At 31.4% G+C, this 19,961-nt stretch overlaps 1 protein-coding gene across 1 annotated transcript in view; it reads left to right on the forward strand.

Annotated features, from left to right (window-relative positions):
• The first annotated feature begins 3,194 nt into the window (after positions 1–3,194).
• The window catches only part of LOC126851847 (uncharacterized), a 43,426-nt gene continuing 26,659 nt past the window's right edge, over positions 3,195–19,961 (forward strand). The window contains exons 1-2 of the mRNA XM_050596186.1: positions 3,195–3,287; positions 7,477–7,924. Of these exons, the coding sequence (XP_050452143.1) occupies positions 3,195–3,287; positions 7,477–7,924 (541 nt within the window). The remainder of the gene's footprint in view (positions 3,288–7,476; positions 7,925–19,961) is intronic.

A 19,961-nucleotide genomic window follows, 5' to 3' on the forward strand; every position in this document is an offset into this window, starting at 1 on the left:
GTCTATATGATAATGATTTTTATGTTTTACTGTTTTAGCCTGTCTTAGCATGAGAAATCCTAAGTTCGGTAGTTCTTTTCGCTGGAAAAGTTTTTGTGAGCCGAAATCTAAAGGTTTTCCGTGAGTGTCAACGAAATATGCCACGTTATCTTTGCGTAAAAATAATAATTCTCGAGAGTCTATAATGTTTTTTTTTATTATTTGCTTTTTGTTTTTCTCGAATTTAAATTTCGATTAATAATATCTTCTTCGTCATTTCTTTCGTCGCTGTCTTTATCGATATCAGAGGTTTTATCTGGTGGATTATATTCAATTTCTTCAATACTTTTATCACTGTTAAATTCATTAATTGTTTTATTCTGTTTATATATTTTGTTTTGTTGTTTGACTACTGATTTTATTTTGTTTTGGAATATCGTGTATTAAAGCTTCTTCTGTAATTTGTAAATTAGGTAGTTCGTTTAATTCTTCAGACATAAACGGAAGATTATCATTTGCAAGTAAATTTTCAGGTATTATTTCCTCGGCTTCTTCGATATCTGAGAGATGTAGATTAAAATCATCACTTTCCATTTCTTCCTCTTTGCTATTGGATTCTTCTAACATTTCAGAAATTAATTATGCATCTTCAGGATCATTTGGATTTAAAAGTCTTTTATTTTTTATGATTTTGCAATCTATTTCCTCGATATTGACAGAATTTCTTGATAATGCGTCTGCGTTTGTTTTTCGTGCTTTATATATAACATCGTAATCATATTCTGCTAATTTTAGTTTCCAACGAAGTATTCGCATATTTGCATCTTGTGCATTTTTAAACCATAACAAAGGTTTATTATCTGTTACTAAGTTAAAGTGAATTTTCTTTCGTACAAATATGGTCGAAAATGTTTAACGCAATATACAATAGCCAGTGCTTCCTCTTCATGTATCATATTTTAATTCATTATCTGTTAAAGTTCGTGAAACGTATGGTATCAAATGGTCTTTGTTTATCTCTCCCTGCGATAATATTCCTCCGACGGCTATTGCGGCCAGATGCGTCGGTTGTTAAAATAAATGGTTTCGAAAAATCTGGATATTGCAAAATAAAAAACCTCACTGAGGTAAAAAAAGTACGCCAAGTACATAAAAATATTTCTTGTACACAACAGAAAGTTCTTTGCAGAAAAAATATAAATTTTACAAAAAGCAATGAGATCACAATAAAAAAACCTCACAAAGGTAAAAAATAGTACACCAAGTACATAAAAAATATTCCTTATACACAACAGAAAGTTGAAAAGATACTTATCTCTGAAAAATAACTAATAAAATATTTTTCTCTAAAAAATAAAAAAATTAAATGAAATCAATAATTAACTGGCCAAGTATTTACAAGTAATTCAGTTTGTAAAGATTTGTAATTTGAAATAATAGATATCATAAAATCAATTTTTAAAGAAGTGTTTTAGACAGATTTTCTCCTTAAAATTAAAACACATTTAATTTTTATGAGCAGAATGATTTACCAAATACGTTGAATTTTGAATTGTATATCAAATTACATTACTTTAGAGTTTATTAAAGGTGTTATATACTATAATATCAAATCATATTGTTAATGTTAAGTGCAATTAGAATTCTTTTGATTTACAAAGTATATCTTACAGGATGTATAATTTGAAAGAAAATTTGTCGTAAACTCTAAGTCGGGACGCGCGTACAAAGCAAAATATAAAAACTTGGAGTGCCCGCCGTAAACATGGAACTAGATTTGTGTTGTCTATACAATATTGCATGTGACATTATTTGCATATTATATCATATATTTATTTATATAATTATATATATTTTATAAAATATATTTTGCAAATCAAAAGAATTCTAATATATTTATATATATTTTATAAGATATATTTTGCAAATCAAAGAAATTTTAATATAATTATATATATTTTATAAAATATATTTTGCAAATCAAAAGAATTCTAATATAATTATTATATATATAGAAAAGAAAATATTTAATAGAAAAGAAAAAAATATTTAAAAGAAAAGCCAGAAATTCGACCAATTTTCCCTCAATTCACAAAATTGGTGAAACTTTTAATACGTCATCCTCATATACGAACGAGCGGTCATTTTCGACATTTCGAAGATTAAAAAGTTATCTAAGATCAACAATGTTTCAAGATCGATTAAATGATATATCAATATTAAATATTTATCATGATTTTATTGACGACATCGATAATGAAGAGTTATTAAACGAATTTATTAAAAATATGATATTAGAATACGAACATTTGCTGTTATGTATAAATAAAAATAAATATATTTTGTTATTTTTTTTGAGAACCATGGTTATTATTTATTTAATCGTTTTTTGCATTAAATTCTTTAATTAAACTAACGATAAAAAAGTTTTTATTACATTATCATAAAATGGCTTCTAAAATTAAATTGTAAGAGAGTCGATTGTTATCCAAACCTCGAACGGGACCGTAGTGCCGTCTCTGGATAAAGGATTTTTCTATTCACTTCAACTTGTTCTATCTGCACATGACGGGTGATGCCATTGACTCTGGACACTCTATTTATATATATATATATATATATATATATATATATATATATATATATATATATATAGTATATATATATATATATATATATATATATATATATATACTAAAATGTGTATAGTATAATTATATTAATATAATTTAGTATATATATATATATATATATATATATATATATATATATATACTAAAATGTGTGTATATTAATTATATAAATATCTATAATATATGTTAATTACTAGCTGTTCCTGCACACTGAATACTTTATTATTTTGATATTGTGTAGTTTTGTGTTGCTTTTGCAATATGAGCTGCACAAGAATATTTTTTCATTTATTTTATCTTTTCTGAGAAAATAACATTTGGTGGATATGATTAATAGCCACATTAAAAAAAATGGTAAGTACTATTGCATGTTAGAATAGTCACAGTGCTCTTATAACATGCAAAAGAAGAAACCGTGAGAGGAAAGCTATAATTATGTTCGTCTGCGATATTTTGGGCGAATACTTATATGATTCCCGTTTGCTACGTTATATTTAGGAAGACAATAAAAAATATGCACGACTGGCTTATTAATTTTGCAAGGAAATTGGTTATCTATTCATTTTACATGAACATTAGTTGATGGGAAAAGTTAACTTTGAAGCTAGTACGATATATTTGCGATTAGTCCGTTGTACGCTTTCGACTTATATGGATATCAAAAAGATCATGCAGGTACAGAGAGAAATTAACGAATTAACTTTATAATGGTGAAATCTTTATATTAATTTTTCTTATGATACGTTTACAGATATTTGAAATACATATATTGATATACGTGCAATATGGTAGTTGATAACTTTTGTGGATAGTTTATTGATAGGTACCCGGAAGAAAAAGCTCATATATATATATATATATATATATATATATATATATATATATGCATATGCATATATAAATATATATCATTTATTTGAGATCACGCTCAAACATAAAAATCTCATTAAAATTCATTCATATTTAGTAAAATTTGCAACATGGGCTTATTTCTAATTATATTTTAAATCGGTTAAGATTTGATATTATTTATCGTATTTATATCATATTTCGGCTCCAAAGTCGAAAAACTAAAAGAACAGTTAGCTTGTTATTAGTTTCTAAATTATTATTCTCGGTTAATGTTTTTTGGTATAAAACCCATGTCGCAAACAAGTCTATAATAATAAACAACTTTGACTGTTGGCTGTGCGATAAATGGCAGCCGCACGAAGCGGTGACGTAGGCCGTGATGTAAGGGCCACTGGCCTACCGCTAGCGCGAACTTTTATCTCGCGCTAAAATTTCGAGTGGCGGCCAATAAAGTTCGGCGTCGCTTCGAGAATTCGAATCGAACACGGTGGTTCGAATTAATTGGTCGCGAGCGATGAAAGATACACTATAAAAGGGCCCGCTCTCGAAGAGGGCGCACTCGCTTCACACGCGTAGACTTTTTGCAATCGATACACCGCATTATACGACGCTTTTCTTAACGTTAAAACCGCTTACGACGACCGCTTTTCTTTTTGCACAATCAGTCGCTTATTTTTCTTTTTGGACTGCACTTTTCTTAACTATTGGAACTTTGAGTGAAAAACTTTGTGAATTAATTGTGTTAATTATGTAATTATAATTAAAGAAATTTTTGTAACAATACGTGCGTGACTTTTTTCGTGCTCTGCCTTCCTTGTATGTGATCCGTGTGTATCGTCGCATTCAAAGTCTCGAATCATTCCGAACATAATTTATATATAAATTAGATAATTCATGAATAATTATATTCGAGTATATATAATTCAGATATAAATATATATAATCTCATATACGGTTATATATGACAATATATGATACATCATACAGGATTATACATAACTATCAGCGAAAGAAAGCCCATATTATATATATTTATTTTTATTTAAATTATTTATATATACATAATAATAAATTTATTTTTATTTATATATGTATATATAATATAAATAAATGTATATGTATATGTATATATATATATATATAGTGATCTCTCTCTCTCTCTCTCTCTCTCTCTCTCTCTCTCTCTCTCTCTCTCAATATACGGTTATATAGGGTGTTCCAAAAGGCTAAAAACGGTTGAATATTTCGTAAACAATGCAGTTTATAAAATAATGTTTCAGATAAAAGTTATAAGATGTAAAAGGACGCATTTAACGATAGTATTAATTTGACCAGAAGGGGCATTGCCAAAGTCAGGTCAAGGTCAATTTAAAATTTTTAAATAAAAATCCCCATTTTTTATTACATATTCTTGTAGCTTATCTCGAGGGCTTTTCAAAACACTATAATAAAGTATTTTTTCATTAAGCATTTGTTGAGTTATTTTATATCTTAATTTGACATTTTAGTATAAAATATAAAATATCTCGAAAATTAGTTTTCGATAATTGTATCATAATACTTTTATGTACAGAATAATAAGATGAATCAAATGGTGTAAAGAAAAAATAAATAATTGTTATAAAATAATACATTGCTAATAATTGCATACTTTTTTAAAAAACAATTATTTTCTGTACACCATTTGATTCATCTTATTTCTCTGTATATAAAAATATTACAATACAATTATCGAAAACTAAATAATTTACGAGATATTTTATATTTTATACTATGTCAGAGTAAGATATAAAATAACTAAAAAAATACTTAATAAAAAAACTGTATTATAGTGTTTTGAAAAGTTCTTGAGTTAAGCTCTTCAGTTAAGCCACAAGAATATGGAATAAAAAATGGAAATTTTCGCTTAACAATTTTAAGTTGACTTTGACCTGACTTTGGCAATGCCATTTATGGTCAAATTAATATTGTCGTTAAATGCGTCTTTTTAAGCCTTACAACTTTTGTGTAAAACATTATTTTCTAAAATGCATGTTTACGAAATATTCAACTGTTTCCAGACTTTTGGGACAACCTGTATATAACAATATATTTCAATCATACAGGATTATATATAACTATATATACATCATATAATATGCAATAATCATAATATATAATATTGTTATGTCCGCCTTCTGTTTATCCATCCCTGCATATCGCCTGTGGTGATGTGCTATACTGTCTTCAGGAGATGATTCCCTTACGCGTCGCTAAGGGAGATGTGTTGTAATAACAGCTGACATTTTAATGTTTTGAACCATCTTAGTCTCGCGGCGGATTTGATTCCGTGCGGACGTTTTCGCTATTGATCCTGCTTTTCTTTATAAACGAGATTATCAGTCGCGATGCAACCTAAAAACTTATTTGCTTTGCTGTTGTTTTATTGAACTGTCAAATTAAAGGTAAAGTTAAACTAGTGAAATACAATATAATAAATGTATATACATCTAAATAAAATAAAATGTAACACATATGTATTACATTTTATTTCGGACATAATATATATATATGCAATTTTTTAATCATTAAAAAAAGATGTAGCATACCTGTCATTTTTAAAAAATTTTTTACAATTAACTTTAATTTTTCTACAATTTTTTTATAATTAATTTTCAGTTTTTAGTTTTTTTAAGAATAAATTTTATTTCATTATTTCTAGAACTAATTTTAATTTAATTTTTAAAATTTGTCTAAAAATAAATTAAAATTTTATATTATTTATATATTATTTTTCTGTTTATTTTATTTTATCTGAGTCTCTTTCGATGTAAACTATTGGTACTAGACCTACTTTGGGTCACGGTATAGGTCAGGTTGGGATTAGGTCGCTGGGTGTAACGTGGTCATTAAGAAGTCAGTGCGGTGCACCGTTGTAACAGCTGAACGTTCACGCACACGACTCACCGACGTGCGTCTGGCTAAATCGGCAATGATTGGCCAAACTTTATTAATGACTCTTTTATTAAGCGTTATACAAAAAAAAATAGTTCAGGACTTTTCTTTTCAGTTTGACCTAATCTATCTTCATACTTCAGGTGTGTCAAAAGTTGCCATCCTGTTTAATATGTTATATTCATTATATAAAATTATATGCAATTATACATGTATGCGTATGTATAGTTGCATATAATTTTATACAATTGTATTCGAATTATAATTTATTTGCTTACAGCTATGCGGCGCGCTCCTCACTATCTACATCCGTATTTAAATTCTTGTTATAAGTTTATATGAAGCCTGCAAAATACAGCTAATAACATGTGTTATTATTTCTATCAATTCTTTTTTTATACGATTTCCGTAGAGAGAATTTACTGATTTTTGAAAAATCGAATAGAAAAATAACCAATTTTATTTATTCGGACAATTTCTGTCCGAATAAGTGAAATTATTTAGTTATTATCTACAATATGAAATAGAAATTCCATATAAATAAAATCTTTAATTTTATAATATAAAATTAAAATTATTTAAATTTTTCTATTTATTACATATATATATATTACATATATATTTATTACATTAATATTATGTATTTATATATTGAGTAAATATTGTATATTTATATGTCTCGTATAATACTATATTGGATATATATTATACAAAATTATGTGTGATATATCATCATATCCACAAGTAGCAAAAGTAGTTTGATATTATTTTGATCAAATTTAAAGTCAAAAAAGCTATTTTTGCTTGGCACATAATTACATATAATCATATATAATTGTATATGGGCATATTTTATATATATTTATATATATTGCCTTATATATATTTATATATATAGAATTTTTTTCTCGTATAAGTATATTAAAAGTACTTTAGTAATGACTATAGTAAAAGTATTTAGTAATGACAATTTATTCGTTGTAATAATTTCTCATAAATATTAATTTGTCATGCATTCACTGTATGCGTATTGTATATGTACATGATATAACTTTCCTCTCTTTTCATACATTTTCAGGCGATCGATTTCGCTCGGGCATCAAACATAATAACTTGGAACAGACGGTTTTTAATTATTTTGGGATTATGGCCACTTAAAATGAATCAATCTTTATTCATATTCTTCAGTATTTACATGATAATTTATTGCATTATGGGAGTAAACCATTTGATCAAATATTTTAATCAACCGGAACGCATTGTTGCGAATTTAACGGATAACGTTCTTTTTACAATGATACTGGGAAAAATGTTCATATGCAGAAGAAGTTGCAAAATAATGGCCAAGTTTTTAAAAGCTATCGAAAATGATTTCTTGACAGAAACTTATAACAGCATTCAAGAAAAAATGGCGTATTTATATTATAATCACATGGCGCTAATATTTACGAAAGTTTCCATAAGTTTGTCAGGATTTGCGGCTGTATTATATTACTTCAGAACATTTTTTGATAATTGGAATGCAAGTAAGTACACAATTTTTGCGGAATTTAACACTATAGTTTATGATAACGATTTAAAAAGCATTATTTATGATTATATTGTCAAGTCATTATTTAGTTTTGTTAGAAAACAAATGTATTGAATAGACATAAATTCTATATATTTATTTCTTTCTTAATACGTGCCTTGCGACTTTGGATGACTTCGAGTTTTACAGTTTTACAATTGTTATTGTTATTTATGTGCTTTTGTTTTCATTCTGTGTTTTCATAATAATTTAATAACAAAACAACATAATAACATAATAACATTTGGTAATATGTATAATGATACTTCCCTTTAAAGTAAAATAACAAACAATCAATTAATATAATAATTATAAAAATAATTTAAATTAAAAACTTTTAAAACTCAAAAACTTTTAACTTCAATAATTTCAATAAACTACAATTAACTCATATAACTCATATCACTCGAAAAACTCTGTTAAACATATTTTCCTAAAACTAACTAAACTAAACTAAACTAAAGTGCTAAAATTTAAAATTTAAAATAATAATGACGTACAAATAAACTAAAAACTAAAACTTACTATACAACTATGTACATACTATGTACTATATACAAATAACTGCAGACTAATTAAAATCTGACAAATTTAAAAAAAATTAAAAATTAAAAATTAAACTGAATAAAGCTAAACTAAAACAGATCCTAAAATAGTTCTTTAAATTATCTATCTTTCTTTATAATACTTCTTTCTTCTTATTGATTTCCTCTCTTTTCTTCTTTTCTTTATTTCTTTTTCCTTCTTAATTATATCTATACTTTTCATTAGTTCACAGCCTTTTACATCTTCTTTTAAAATTTTTTCTACTGGCATTTTATCTTTAATCTTCTCGCATTTTTTCAGCACATGTATTATATTTTCTATTTCTTCTCTACATTTCCTTTCTTCCCCCTTTCTCTAGTGTTAATTTCCATTTATTTCATTTCCGCATCTAAATCTTACTACGAACTCTGCCTGTAACGGATGGTGGATGGATTAATTCACTATCTAACGCAGCCGGTCCCAAGCCCGGGTAAAAGAGGAGGGTTCGGGGATAAGGTTAGCACCCTACCCCCGATAAAAAGCATTTGATGCTCACAGGACCGATAATGTGCCTCGGAATGGGACGGATACAAAGACGACGACACGCCACGAACAGGAACATGCATAAAAACCACAGGGGAAGGAAGGGAAACAAGAAGCAAATCTGGAGGAAGAGCTTACTGAGATGCGGATGCTGGAATATCATGAGTTGGAATGGAAGAGAGCAGGAGGTACTGACGGAAATGGAAGAACATAAAATAGACATATGCGTCCTATCGGAGACCAAAAAGAGGGGAAAAGAAGACAAAAGCTATCCTGGATACATTCTTAAATACAGCGGACCTGAGAAACATAGACGGGCAACAGCAAGAGTGGGGATGTTAATTAAGGACAAATATAAGTACAGCATAGAGGGGACCAGCTACACAAGCGAGAGAATACTGAGAGTGACGCTAGACATAGGCAGGGAAAAAATCCATCTTATCAGCGTTTATGCACCTGACAGCAATAAGAGTAAAGAAGAAATAGACGACTTCTACGAAACTCTACAAGAAGAGATAGATAAGATACCGAAAGAACACAAAATCTTGATAATGGGAGATCTAAACGCGAGAATTTGCAACGCAGTCGTGGACGGGGTAAAGCAAAGATTTAACGAAGCACACATCAACGACAACGGGGAAAAGCTAGTTGCTTTCTGTGCGCAAAACAGATTAAAAATAAACAACACTTATTATGATCACAAGGACCAACACAAGATAACCTGGGCAAATACGCGAGGCCAAACATCTATGATAGACTTCATAATCTCGAACAGAGCGGTCCATCCAACACAGGTCATCGACGTACGATCGTTGTCCTCGGCGGACGTCGGATCAGACCACCACCTCGTCCTCGGAAAGATCCGGCTCACCGCACAGCTCAAGAGGAGACCGCCACCCGTGATGGTAGAAAAACTTAACATAGAGTCGATCCAGGACGATACTATAAAGGCTCTGTACGAGTAGCGGCTGAGACAGAAGATAGGGGAGAACAGCATCACAGACGAGGATGATGTGGAAGCTGGATGGAAGAAGATCAAGAGCCATATGACTATGGCAGCAGAAGAGGCACTAGGAAGAAGGAGAGTGAACAAAAATGCCGATATACAACACAAGACGTGGTTCACGAAAGAGGCAAAGCAACTGGCAAAAGAGAAGAGGAAGACATACCTCAATTATCTCAACAACAGGACCCCCGAAGAACGACAGAGATATAAGAACATAAGAAATCTCGCAAAGGCGGGAATGCGGAGAATCGAGGAAGAATACTGGGCGACCTTCACTGCTAATATGGAACATGATCTATACGGAGCCCAAAGGAAGGTGTGGGGAATGTTAAGACGCAGAAAACAGGAAGTGAATGAATATGTCCAGTCACAAAAAATCTCCAAAGAAGACTGGATGGAACACTTCAGACGGCTGTTCCGGGAGGATGACGATCGTGTACCGGCGACACCGCTAGAACGGACCGCGGTAAACACACAGATCGGCGTTGAGCTTGTGGAGTCCCTCGCCAAGACACTGAAGAACAGAAGGGCGCCTGGACTTGATGGGCTGCATAGTGAGCTGGTGAAAAATGGAGGGAAAGACCTTCACTCGGAACTAGCCAAGCTATTCCAGAAAGTCCTCACCAACAGGACCGTTCCATCTGACTGGAAAAAGAGCATAACCATCCCAATATTCAAAAAAGGAGACAAGAAGAAGCCAGAGAACTACCGCGGAGTGACTCTCCTTAGCGCGGCAATGAAACTCTTCACACGGATCCTGGCAAATAAGATATCAGAGAAGATCCCAATGAGTGAAGAGCAGCAAGGATTTAGGAGGAATAGGTCCACAATAGACGCAATATTCATAGTGCGCCAGATAGCCGAGAAGGCCATCGAATTCGATAAACCCGCCTATATGTGCTTTGTCGATCTGACCAAGGCCTTTGACCGAGTCAGGCTCAGCGACGTCACAGATATCCTGATGGAGGAGGACGTACCTGAGGAAATAGTACAAGCCATCAAATCCCTGAACTCCAACACCACGACACAGATCCGCGTCAGCGGCAGCCTGACAGAGGAAATCCCAATTTCAACAGGAATAAGGCAAGGCGACTCTCTCAGCCCGCTACTTTTCAACCTTGTAATGGACAAGATAATAGCCGACGTAAGGAGGGCGGGCTGCGGACTCAGAACAGACAAAGGAGAATTGACCATACTGTGCTATGCCGACGACGCAGTGCTAATCTCCGAGAACGAGGATGAGCTGCAAAAACTGCTACACCAATTCTACTTGACGGCGACACGATATAACATGATGATCTCAGTGCCGAAGACCAAATCCCTCGTCATCGCAAAGGAACCAGGTGTAAGCTGGCCGTAAACGATGAAATCATAGAGCAGGTCATGTCGTGTTCAAATATCTGGGAGCAGAAATATCCTCTAATCAGGACAGAAAGAAGAAGGTCCACGGCCAGATCGACAAGGCGGCAAGAATATCTGGGTGCCTAAAAGAAATCATTTGGCGGAACAAACACATGAAGAGGGAAGCCAAAGTAAAGATCTATAAAATCTGCGTCCGACCAATTATGACGTATGCTGAGGAGACCAGAGCAGACATCAGAAAAACCAAAAGCATGGTCCACACGACAGAGATGCGGACTCTCCAAGCCATCGTGGGGTACACACTCAGGGACAGAGTACCTAACGTGGCGATCAGGGAAACCTGCGGCGTCCAAGATATTATCCGATGGGTAAGGCAGAGGAGATGAGGATGGAATGAACATGTATCCAGGATGGGGGAGGAAAGGATGGCGAGAATAGCAAGAGATGGGAAACTGAGCTTCAGAAGACCTCCAGGAAGGCCCCTAAAAAAATGGATGGACAGTTGGACATCTGGATCACAGGAGGCGAAATGATCGGAAAGACAGGCTCTAAGCCTATTTCAAGAGGAAGAAGAAGAAGAAGAAGAAATCTTACTATCAAATTTCTATTCTTCTTTCTTTTTCTTCCTCGCAAATATGCTGATATTTTTTCCATCATTATATTTTTATATATTTCATTGTACTTAAACTCCTCTATTTTTTGTCTTCTTTTCTCTTTTTCTTTTTTCCTATTCTTTCTATTATTTCCTGCATTATCTCTTTTGGTTCTACGTTTTCCCCTTTCAGCTCCTTCTTTTTTATTTCCGCCTTTTTCATCACTTTCTTTTCTTTTCTTTTCCCATTTATTCTCTTCGCTTTTTTTACTCCTCTCTATTTTTTTTTCATACATTCCACTACTAATCTTTTTTTCTGACGTGCAATGACGTTTTCTCACTTAATGGCTCTTTTCCCTTATCTCCAGACTCAATTCCTTCATCTTAGTTTTTTTTTGTTAAAATGTAGTTTTTTTATATCCAGCTCTAGAATCCGTTTTATTTATTTTCTATCTTTATTCTATTCAGCCTTTGTTCTTTCTTCTTACCCTCAGATCTCCGCTCCGTACAATGCTTCCAACCAATGTGCCGAATCTTCATTTTTCTCTCATAATCATCTTTAAATAACTTCTCTCCAGTACTCCAGGTTAATTTTATTCACTCACAATCGTTGCTCTTCTCATTCTTTCCAATAAATGTTTCTCTGCTCCTCCGTTCTTTTGCATTATATATATATATATATATATATATATATTCCATATTTATCATTATATAAGTATCTTCTTTCCTTCACTTTTTCTATATTCTCTTCATCTCATTTCTTTTCTTCCTGTTTTCCCTTTTCCTTTCTTAAATACAAAATACCAAATACATTAAATTTTTCAGTACTCAAAATCAATTCTTTTCTTTCTATATATTTCTTTAATTTTGTCATCATTTCTTTTAACTCCTGCTCAATTTTTGCCAGCAAAACTATTTCATCCATATATGTAATCGATCAAAACTTTTTCTTTCCCACTATGATTCCTCCGGTCTGTTCCTTCTCTACCTTCAATTCCATACTATATACATTGAACAATGTAGGATTCATAAGACATCTCTATCTCATTCCGCTTCTTATCAAAAACTCCTCTGTTCTATTTCTCACTTTCACTTTGTTTTTCATTTATGTATATATATATATTTCCATAATCCTCCTTCTTAACTGTTTTTCCCTTGCTTTCTTCATCATTTCTCCCAGTTTCCTTCTGTCTATCTTATCAAAGATTTATAAACAATGCAAAGATCTTTCTTCTTTTCTTCAAGATTTCTTTATTAACTATACAATTTAACATATATAATAACATCAATTGTATCTTTTCCTGTTCTAAAACCAAATTGTCTTTCTTCCAGTTTTATTTCCACTTTTTGCTTTAGTTTCTAGTTCAAAATGTTCGCATAAATCATATCTCTCTAAAATCACTTCTCTATAATTCTTTTTCCCTTTTCTTATAAATTAGATTGATTAATCCTCTATTCCATTCTTCAGGAATTTTTCTTTTTTTCCATATTTTATTTAATAGTTTTAAGAATACCTTTCCTGTCTTTTTCGGCATTAATCTCCAAACTTCATTTTCTTTCTGTTTTCTCCCGGTGCTTTTCCTTTCTTTAATCTTTTCATTAGCTCTTCCCTCGCTATTTCTTCCGTTCTTCTCGATTGATCCGTATCTCTTGACTAATCTCGACGCCGACTGATTCTATTATCGATGATGTTTATCTGACGCCGATGAAAGCGACCGATGACGCCGAAGATTGACGCCTGATGCTGATGATCGCTGATGATCGCCTGACGCCGAGCGATTCTTTCCTGATTTATGCTGATTTCTATCGAATCATTTACTTCATTCTCTATTTTTCTCTTCATCTCCCCGTTCTCTATCTGTGTGCATGGTCAACTTTCACATCTTTTGTTAATCCTCGATCCTTTCTTCTTTCATACACTTCTTTCAATCTTTATTCTATTACTATTTTTCCTGTTTCTTCTTTCTGTGCCTTCTAATTCCACTTCCAATGGTATGTAAAGTTCCAAACATTTTTACTGTATATATCCGAAAATATTGATTTTGAAGTATATTTCAAACTTTTTGTTAATAACTTTTTAATGATGAGTGACCAACGGTTAAAATTTTGTTTATGTTACTCAAGGTCATGACCTTGACAACATATGTTAATGTCATGATCCTTCTGATCATCAAGCTCCTCTAAAAGTAAATAATTACGGAAAATACATTAAAACTGTCAAAATTTAACATAAATATCTGAAAGACTATAAGAGACCGCCGATAAATTTATAAGAAAAAGTTACTCAGGATCATGTCCCTGACAATATATGTCAAGGTCAAAGTCATTGGAGATGGATACGTTAATCTAAATATTTACCTCTTGTTATTTTTAATAAAGTATTCTTTTATTACGACGCGGAGCGCGAGTACTAGTTGTGTCGTACGCGGTTTCGATAAATATCGAAGTGGTCACGCGGACGTAACAATATAGCAATATATAATCTTGTCTCCGTAGTCCAGACAAAGTTTTTTTTAGTGAAAGAGCTGTTTATTCTTTCTTTATTAGTGATCCAAGTGCTTTATCTTTTATTTGCTCTACAAATAATTTTTTTGTAGACATCACTACTAGCATGTCTATGGTTTCTATTCTTGATAAAGTATTTACTATCGCATTTTCCTTCCCTGCCACGTAAATTTTTTTGTAGTGATTTGATTAATAGAATCGAATTGTTTTCTCTGCGTTTCAAATACTTCATCCAATGCTTGCAGAAATGCATACTGAAGAGGTTTATGATCCGTAAATATGGTTATGTATTGTCCTTCTACTTGATGTCTTGAAAAACTTGAGACTTGCAAATATGACCAATAATGACTCTTTATATCATAAGTACTATATTTATGCTCTGCTTCGCTAAATTTCCTCGAAAAAATCCTAATGGTTTCTAATGTCTTTTTTAAAATTGTTCTAGTAACACCCATGGCAAAATTGGAAACATCCGTTCTTAATACTAGTTTTGCATTCTCTAGCGGATATACTAATAGAGTTACTTCAGCCAGACGTTGCTTGCTTTCTTTGCTTTTTCTGACTATATCCAGATAATCGAACGTTTGTCTTTCTTTGTCCTTTTAAGGTATTCATTCAAGGATGTAGCTGCATAACATTAGATGAATCGATGGTAGGTATTAATGATATCTAAATATATTTAAAGCTCGCTAATAGTATTCGGATTTTTGAAAATTGTTAAGGCTTCTATTCTACTTTCAATAAGTCGAATTCTATGCTGGTCCCCACTGTGTATTCCAGATAATCGACTTCCTTCTCCAAATTTACTCTTAATGATGTTGATGAAAAATTCGTACTTACTAAAGTGTTGAAATATCTTTTCTAGATATGCTTGATGTTTGTTCTCATTCTTTGACGCAACTGATAAATCGTCAATGTATCCGTGGAAATATTTCAGTCCTCGCAAGATTGTATCGATAAACCTTTGAAAGGTTTGGGCGGTATTGCGTAAACTAAATGGCATTCTGTTCAATTCAAACAATCCGAAAGAATTATCACTGCAATCTTATCTCTATCTTCTTTCGCAACAGATATTTGATAATACATTTTAACCAAGTAAATTTTACTGAATATTCTGCAACTTGCTTAGTAATGCATAACCCTGTATATGAGATAATGGGTACTTATTTGATATTATTGTATTTAATTTGCAAAAGTCTCCATATGGTCTCCAGTCACGGTTAATTTTTTTGAATGTAACGGGCTGGCTCATTGAGAGAATGACAGTCGACATTTATTTCAATCATGGCTTCAAATTCTAATCAACAGCAGCATATTTTTCAGGTGCGAGTCTTCTTGATCTCTCAGGGAACTTCTCATCAACAAGGGAACTTTTTATCACGATATGTTGTTGTACGTCATAGACAACCTTCGTTAAAGCTGTGGGACGAGTTATATATATATATATTTGCGCAACAGATTTTCATACTTATAATTGATCTAGAAATCGAAATGTATGCCCGTATTCGAGCAGCTGTATGCAGTAATGTTTACTCGTTGATCAGTCTATGATACTTTAAGTTCGGTAAAAGACCATAATATGTCAGGAATTGTCCTATTATTGGTTGTTTGACTTCCACTATCACAAAACTTCATTTATAGGGCCATGTAAGACTCAAGTCTAACATTCGCATTTGGCTATCGTAGGTATGTATAATAGTGTTGTTGCAGCAAACAGCTTATCATCTGTTGGATAAAGAATTCTGCAAATCATACGCCTAGGAATAACCGAGATGTCGGTTCTCGTATTGATAAAGTAGATAATATCGTCTTTTTTGTCATTCGAAGGTTCGTTTTCTCTGAGGCTGCTACTGACACAGTATAGGTACATACAGTAGGTTCACTCTGTGTTGGCCCCTTTGTTCTCGATGCTAAACGATCGTCATATTCCTGGTTGTGCGCGGGCTTTAATTTGAATGATGATACTAGTTAAGATAGAAATTTATGTATGTCTAATTATGAGATTTACAAAAAATGTTATAAAAAAATTAATTTAACATTTAATATTGTTTTTAATTCATAATATTATTTTATATATTAATAAATTTATACGATTAATAAAAATAGTAAATATAATACGATTATATATAATAAAAATATAAAGCAACAATAAGCGAAAAAAGAATTATACAATAAAATATGTAAAATTAAAAACGACTACTTTTTAAAAAATGTGTATTTAAAAATGTATTATTTATTGTTATATGTATATTTTAATAATAAAATTTATTTTAAATATATTTTAAATACAAAATTTTAATAATAAAAATTTACAATGTAATAGACATAATTTAAGTTATAAATTGAAAGGTTCAGAAGATTGATTATGTATCACAAATTAATAAAAATTTTTAAAATGAATTTTTTTTCAATTGTATATTTTTCATGATGAAAATGCGATATTTCTCACATGAAATTAATAAAATATGCTATAATATGATATAATATCAAATTATATTAAAATAGCGATTTAAAATAGATTTATATGTAATTAAAGTATACACTAAAAAATCACATGTCACATATAGCCTTCTTTATTGTGACGCTACTGGGCGCTACGTAGCCGCCATATTATTAGTTGTGCAACTCGGTCATGCGCAAGGGACAACCATTAGCACAATTTTCAGCAGAGTGAACCTACTGTATGTACCTATACTGTGCTACTGACTTTTGTTCTTGTCCAATTGTGGCTTGCGTAAGCCACTATGAATATTGATAGTCTTATTACATATATGGCTCATGCACCTACCACCCACACGGAACATGACATGCATTGGACGATCCATATAGCATTGGCATTAGATCCATATAGCCTCCATAGCTCCATGTGGCATCTATTTCCACAGTGGATATTGTATAGATTTCTAATAGAAATTCATATTATCTCCACGGTAGATGTCGTCTATAAATCCATCATAGATGTCCAGACATTTGTTCTGGATGTATGATAGATTTATACACATATATTTCTAACAAAATAAAATTTATTTTTTATTTAAGCGTTATTTAAAATTCTCATCTAATGTTTTGAGAAAATATTTAAATTTTAATAATATTTAAAATTTAATAATATTATATATATATATATATATATATTATCTTATATTTTTAAAAATATACTAATAAAAAGCTCGTTTTATTTTGTTTTATAGATTTTTGTGAGATGCTATACATATTGAAAGGAAAAAAGTTTGAACTATTTAATTATTGGTAAAAAAATTATTGAAAGCTATTGAAAACCAATAGCGTTTAATCGATTTTTGTCAATATAATATTTTTTTGTAAAGATTCTCCAATAAAAATAATATTAGGAGATTTATCTATCAAAACTTCATAAAATAGCTATGATTATACCATGCGACATCCATGTCACGTATATCTATTAATACGTCTAATGGCTGGCGAGTGGAAGTAAAAAATACGGAACTGTGGATGTCTAGTAGATATCTATAGGAGATTATATAGGCATCTAATAAAGGTTTCGAATCTCCATGATAGATGTCTACTGGACATCCATTAGAGATTTTTGTTCCGTGTGGGCAGTGCGTCTTCGCGATTCCCTCCGTTATACCTATCCTTTCCAAGGATTTCTCTAGTATTTGTAGTTAATGATATTGAGACCACGTGCACAGCCTTAGTATGGATGACTTAAATTTTCCACCACCGGATGCATATTTTCCGTGGAAGGCCCAGTTGTCCACCGCTCCATGGCCAGTAGTCCATTTCATACTTATGGTCCTGGTGCCACAGCGTCGATTGCCAGTTGGATCGCATGGCAGATCATTCCTATCTCGAAACTGCATTACGAATTTTCTTGGGATAAGAATTTCATGGTAGGGTCCCGCTCCTTTCCATGCGCAGTACTCTAGCCGTTCAGATCATTCCGATCCCGCCAGAAGAAATCTGTCAGTGAATCAGTGAGAGACTATTTCTCGTTTGCTCCAAGACAGTAATAATAGATACTACTGCCCTTCATTATAATTGCCATATCTGGCTATCCTTACATAGTTTAGCTTGCAGGCCAAAGCAGTTGTCCGAGGTGTGGCACTTGGAGCTATATGTAGGAACTGAGCTATATGTAGGAACCCGCGAAGACCAATCGCCCTTCGAGATTACGGAGGACGTGGCCGCACAGGGCAAGAGGTACTACTTCTGTAGCATACCTACATACTATACACCCACAGAGACTAATATAAGATGAGTATAAGATAGTCTGCATGGCGCGGCTACTATAATATAAGATCAAAAATATAGTAATTGATAGTAAATCTATCAGTTTAATTCCTGATTATATCTAATATAAACTCAATGTAGTTTCAGAATGTTTAACTGTTTAGAATCGATAAGATAAAATAAAAAATTATATGCGTTTATTAACTATTTAAAGTAAAAGTGGGAGTTTAAGTTTTGTATAAATTACATCTCGATATATTTTATAAATTAAATTTAATTATTTTCATAAACTATATATCTTGTTATTTATTTAATTAAGTTGAACTAATTGTTTGCTATATGAAATATAACATAGAGGAAAGGGGTAAAATCGGTACATTTTTGGATTTGTTCCTACAAAAAATTAAAGAATAAAAAAAATTTGTTGGCCATTAGTAATCTTTAGCGGAATAAATTATGAAGAATTATGAGAAAGTGAAACTAGTTGTTTAAAAAAAATATTTGATTGCCCAGAATAACAAGATTTTTTGGAGGAATTAAAGTATCCGGTTTTGCCCTACCGATAGGATACCTATTTAAAAATATGTAAAACATCGTGCAATTATAAAATCTAGATTTATTTTAATCAAAATACAATACAAAAATATATTTTACTGACAAAAATCATAAATAAATATATCCTTTTATCTTATATTGCTGCAGGACTTTTTTTAATTTCTTTTTTACTTTAGAGGTCAAAAAGTTTTTGTTTTTTGATGATTTCTTTTTCTGAGTAGTTTTGGTTTTCAATTATTTTTTGTAGGGAGACAAAGTCAAAATAACAGTTGTTCTTCTTTTCATGAGATGTGTAGGTATCCGCTTTTGTCCTAATACGAGGAAAATAATTAACACAGTTATATATTCCGACATACAAAATGACGATCAAAATTAGTTTGATAAATTGTACAAATGCAATACTGCATTTACTAAAAAATACTTTGTGTAAAAAAAATCTATAACAATTCGATTATTGTCCCAATATCGATCTTTTTTGGTCCAAGAATTTTAACTTCTTTTGAAAAAGAAATATTGTGTGCACGTGGACATAATTCATCTAAAAATAATGATGGCATCAACTTACAACTAATAACACGAGTCAATCAAAGATAACATTTATCATGAAAAAACAAAAATATCCGATTTGACTCTACTTTCCCTTATTACATTGTACGTTATATTTATAAGAAAAAACTATTAGTAACACTGATG

Source organism: Cataglyphis hispanica, chromosome 9 (genome assembly GCF_021464435.1).
Source record: "Cataglyphis hispanica isolate Lineage 1 chromosome 9, ULB_Chis1_1.0, whole genome shotgun sequence".
Classification (NCBI taxonomy): Eukaryota; Metazoa; Arthropoda; class Insecta; order Hymenoptera; family Formicidae; genus Cataglyphis; species Cataglyphis hispanica.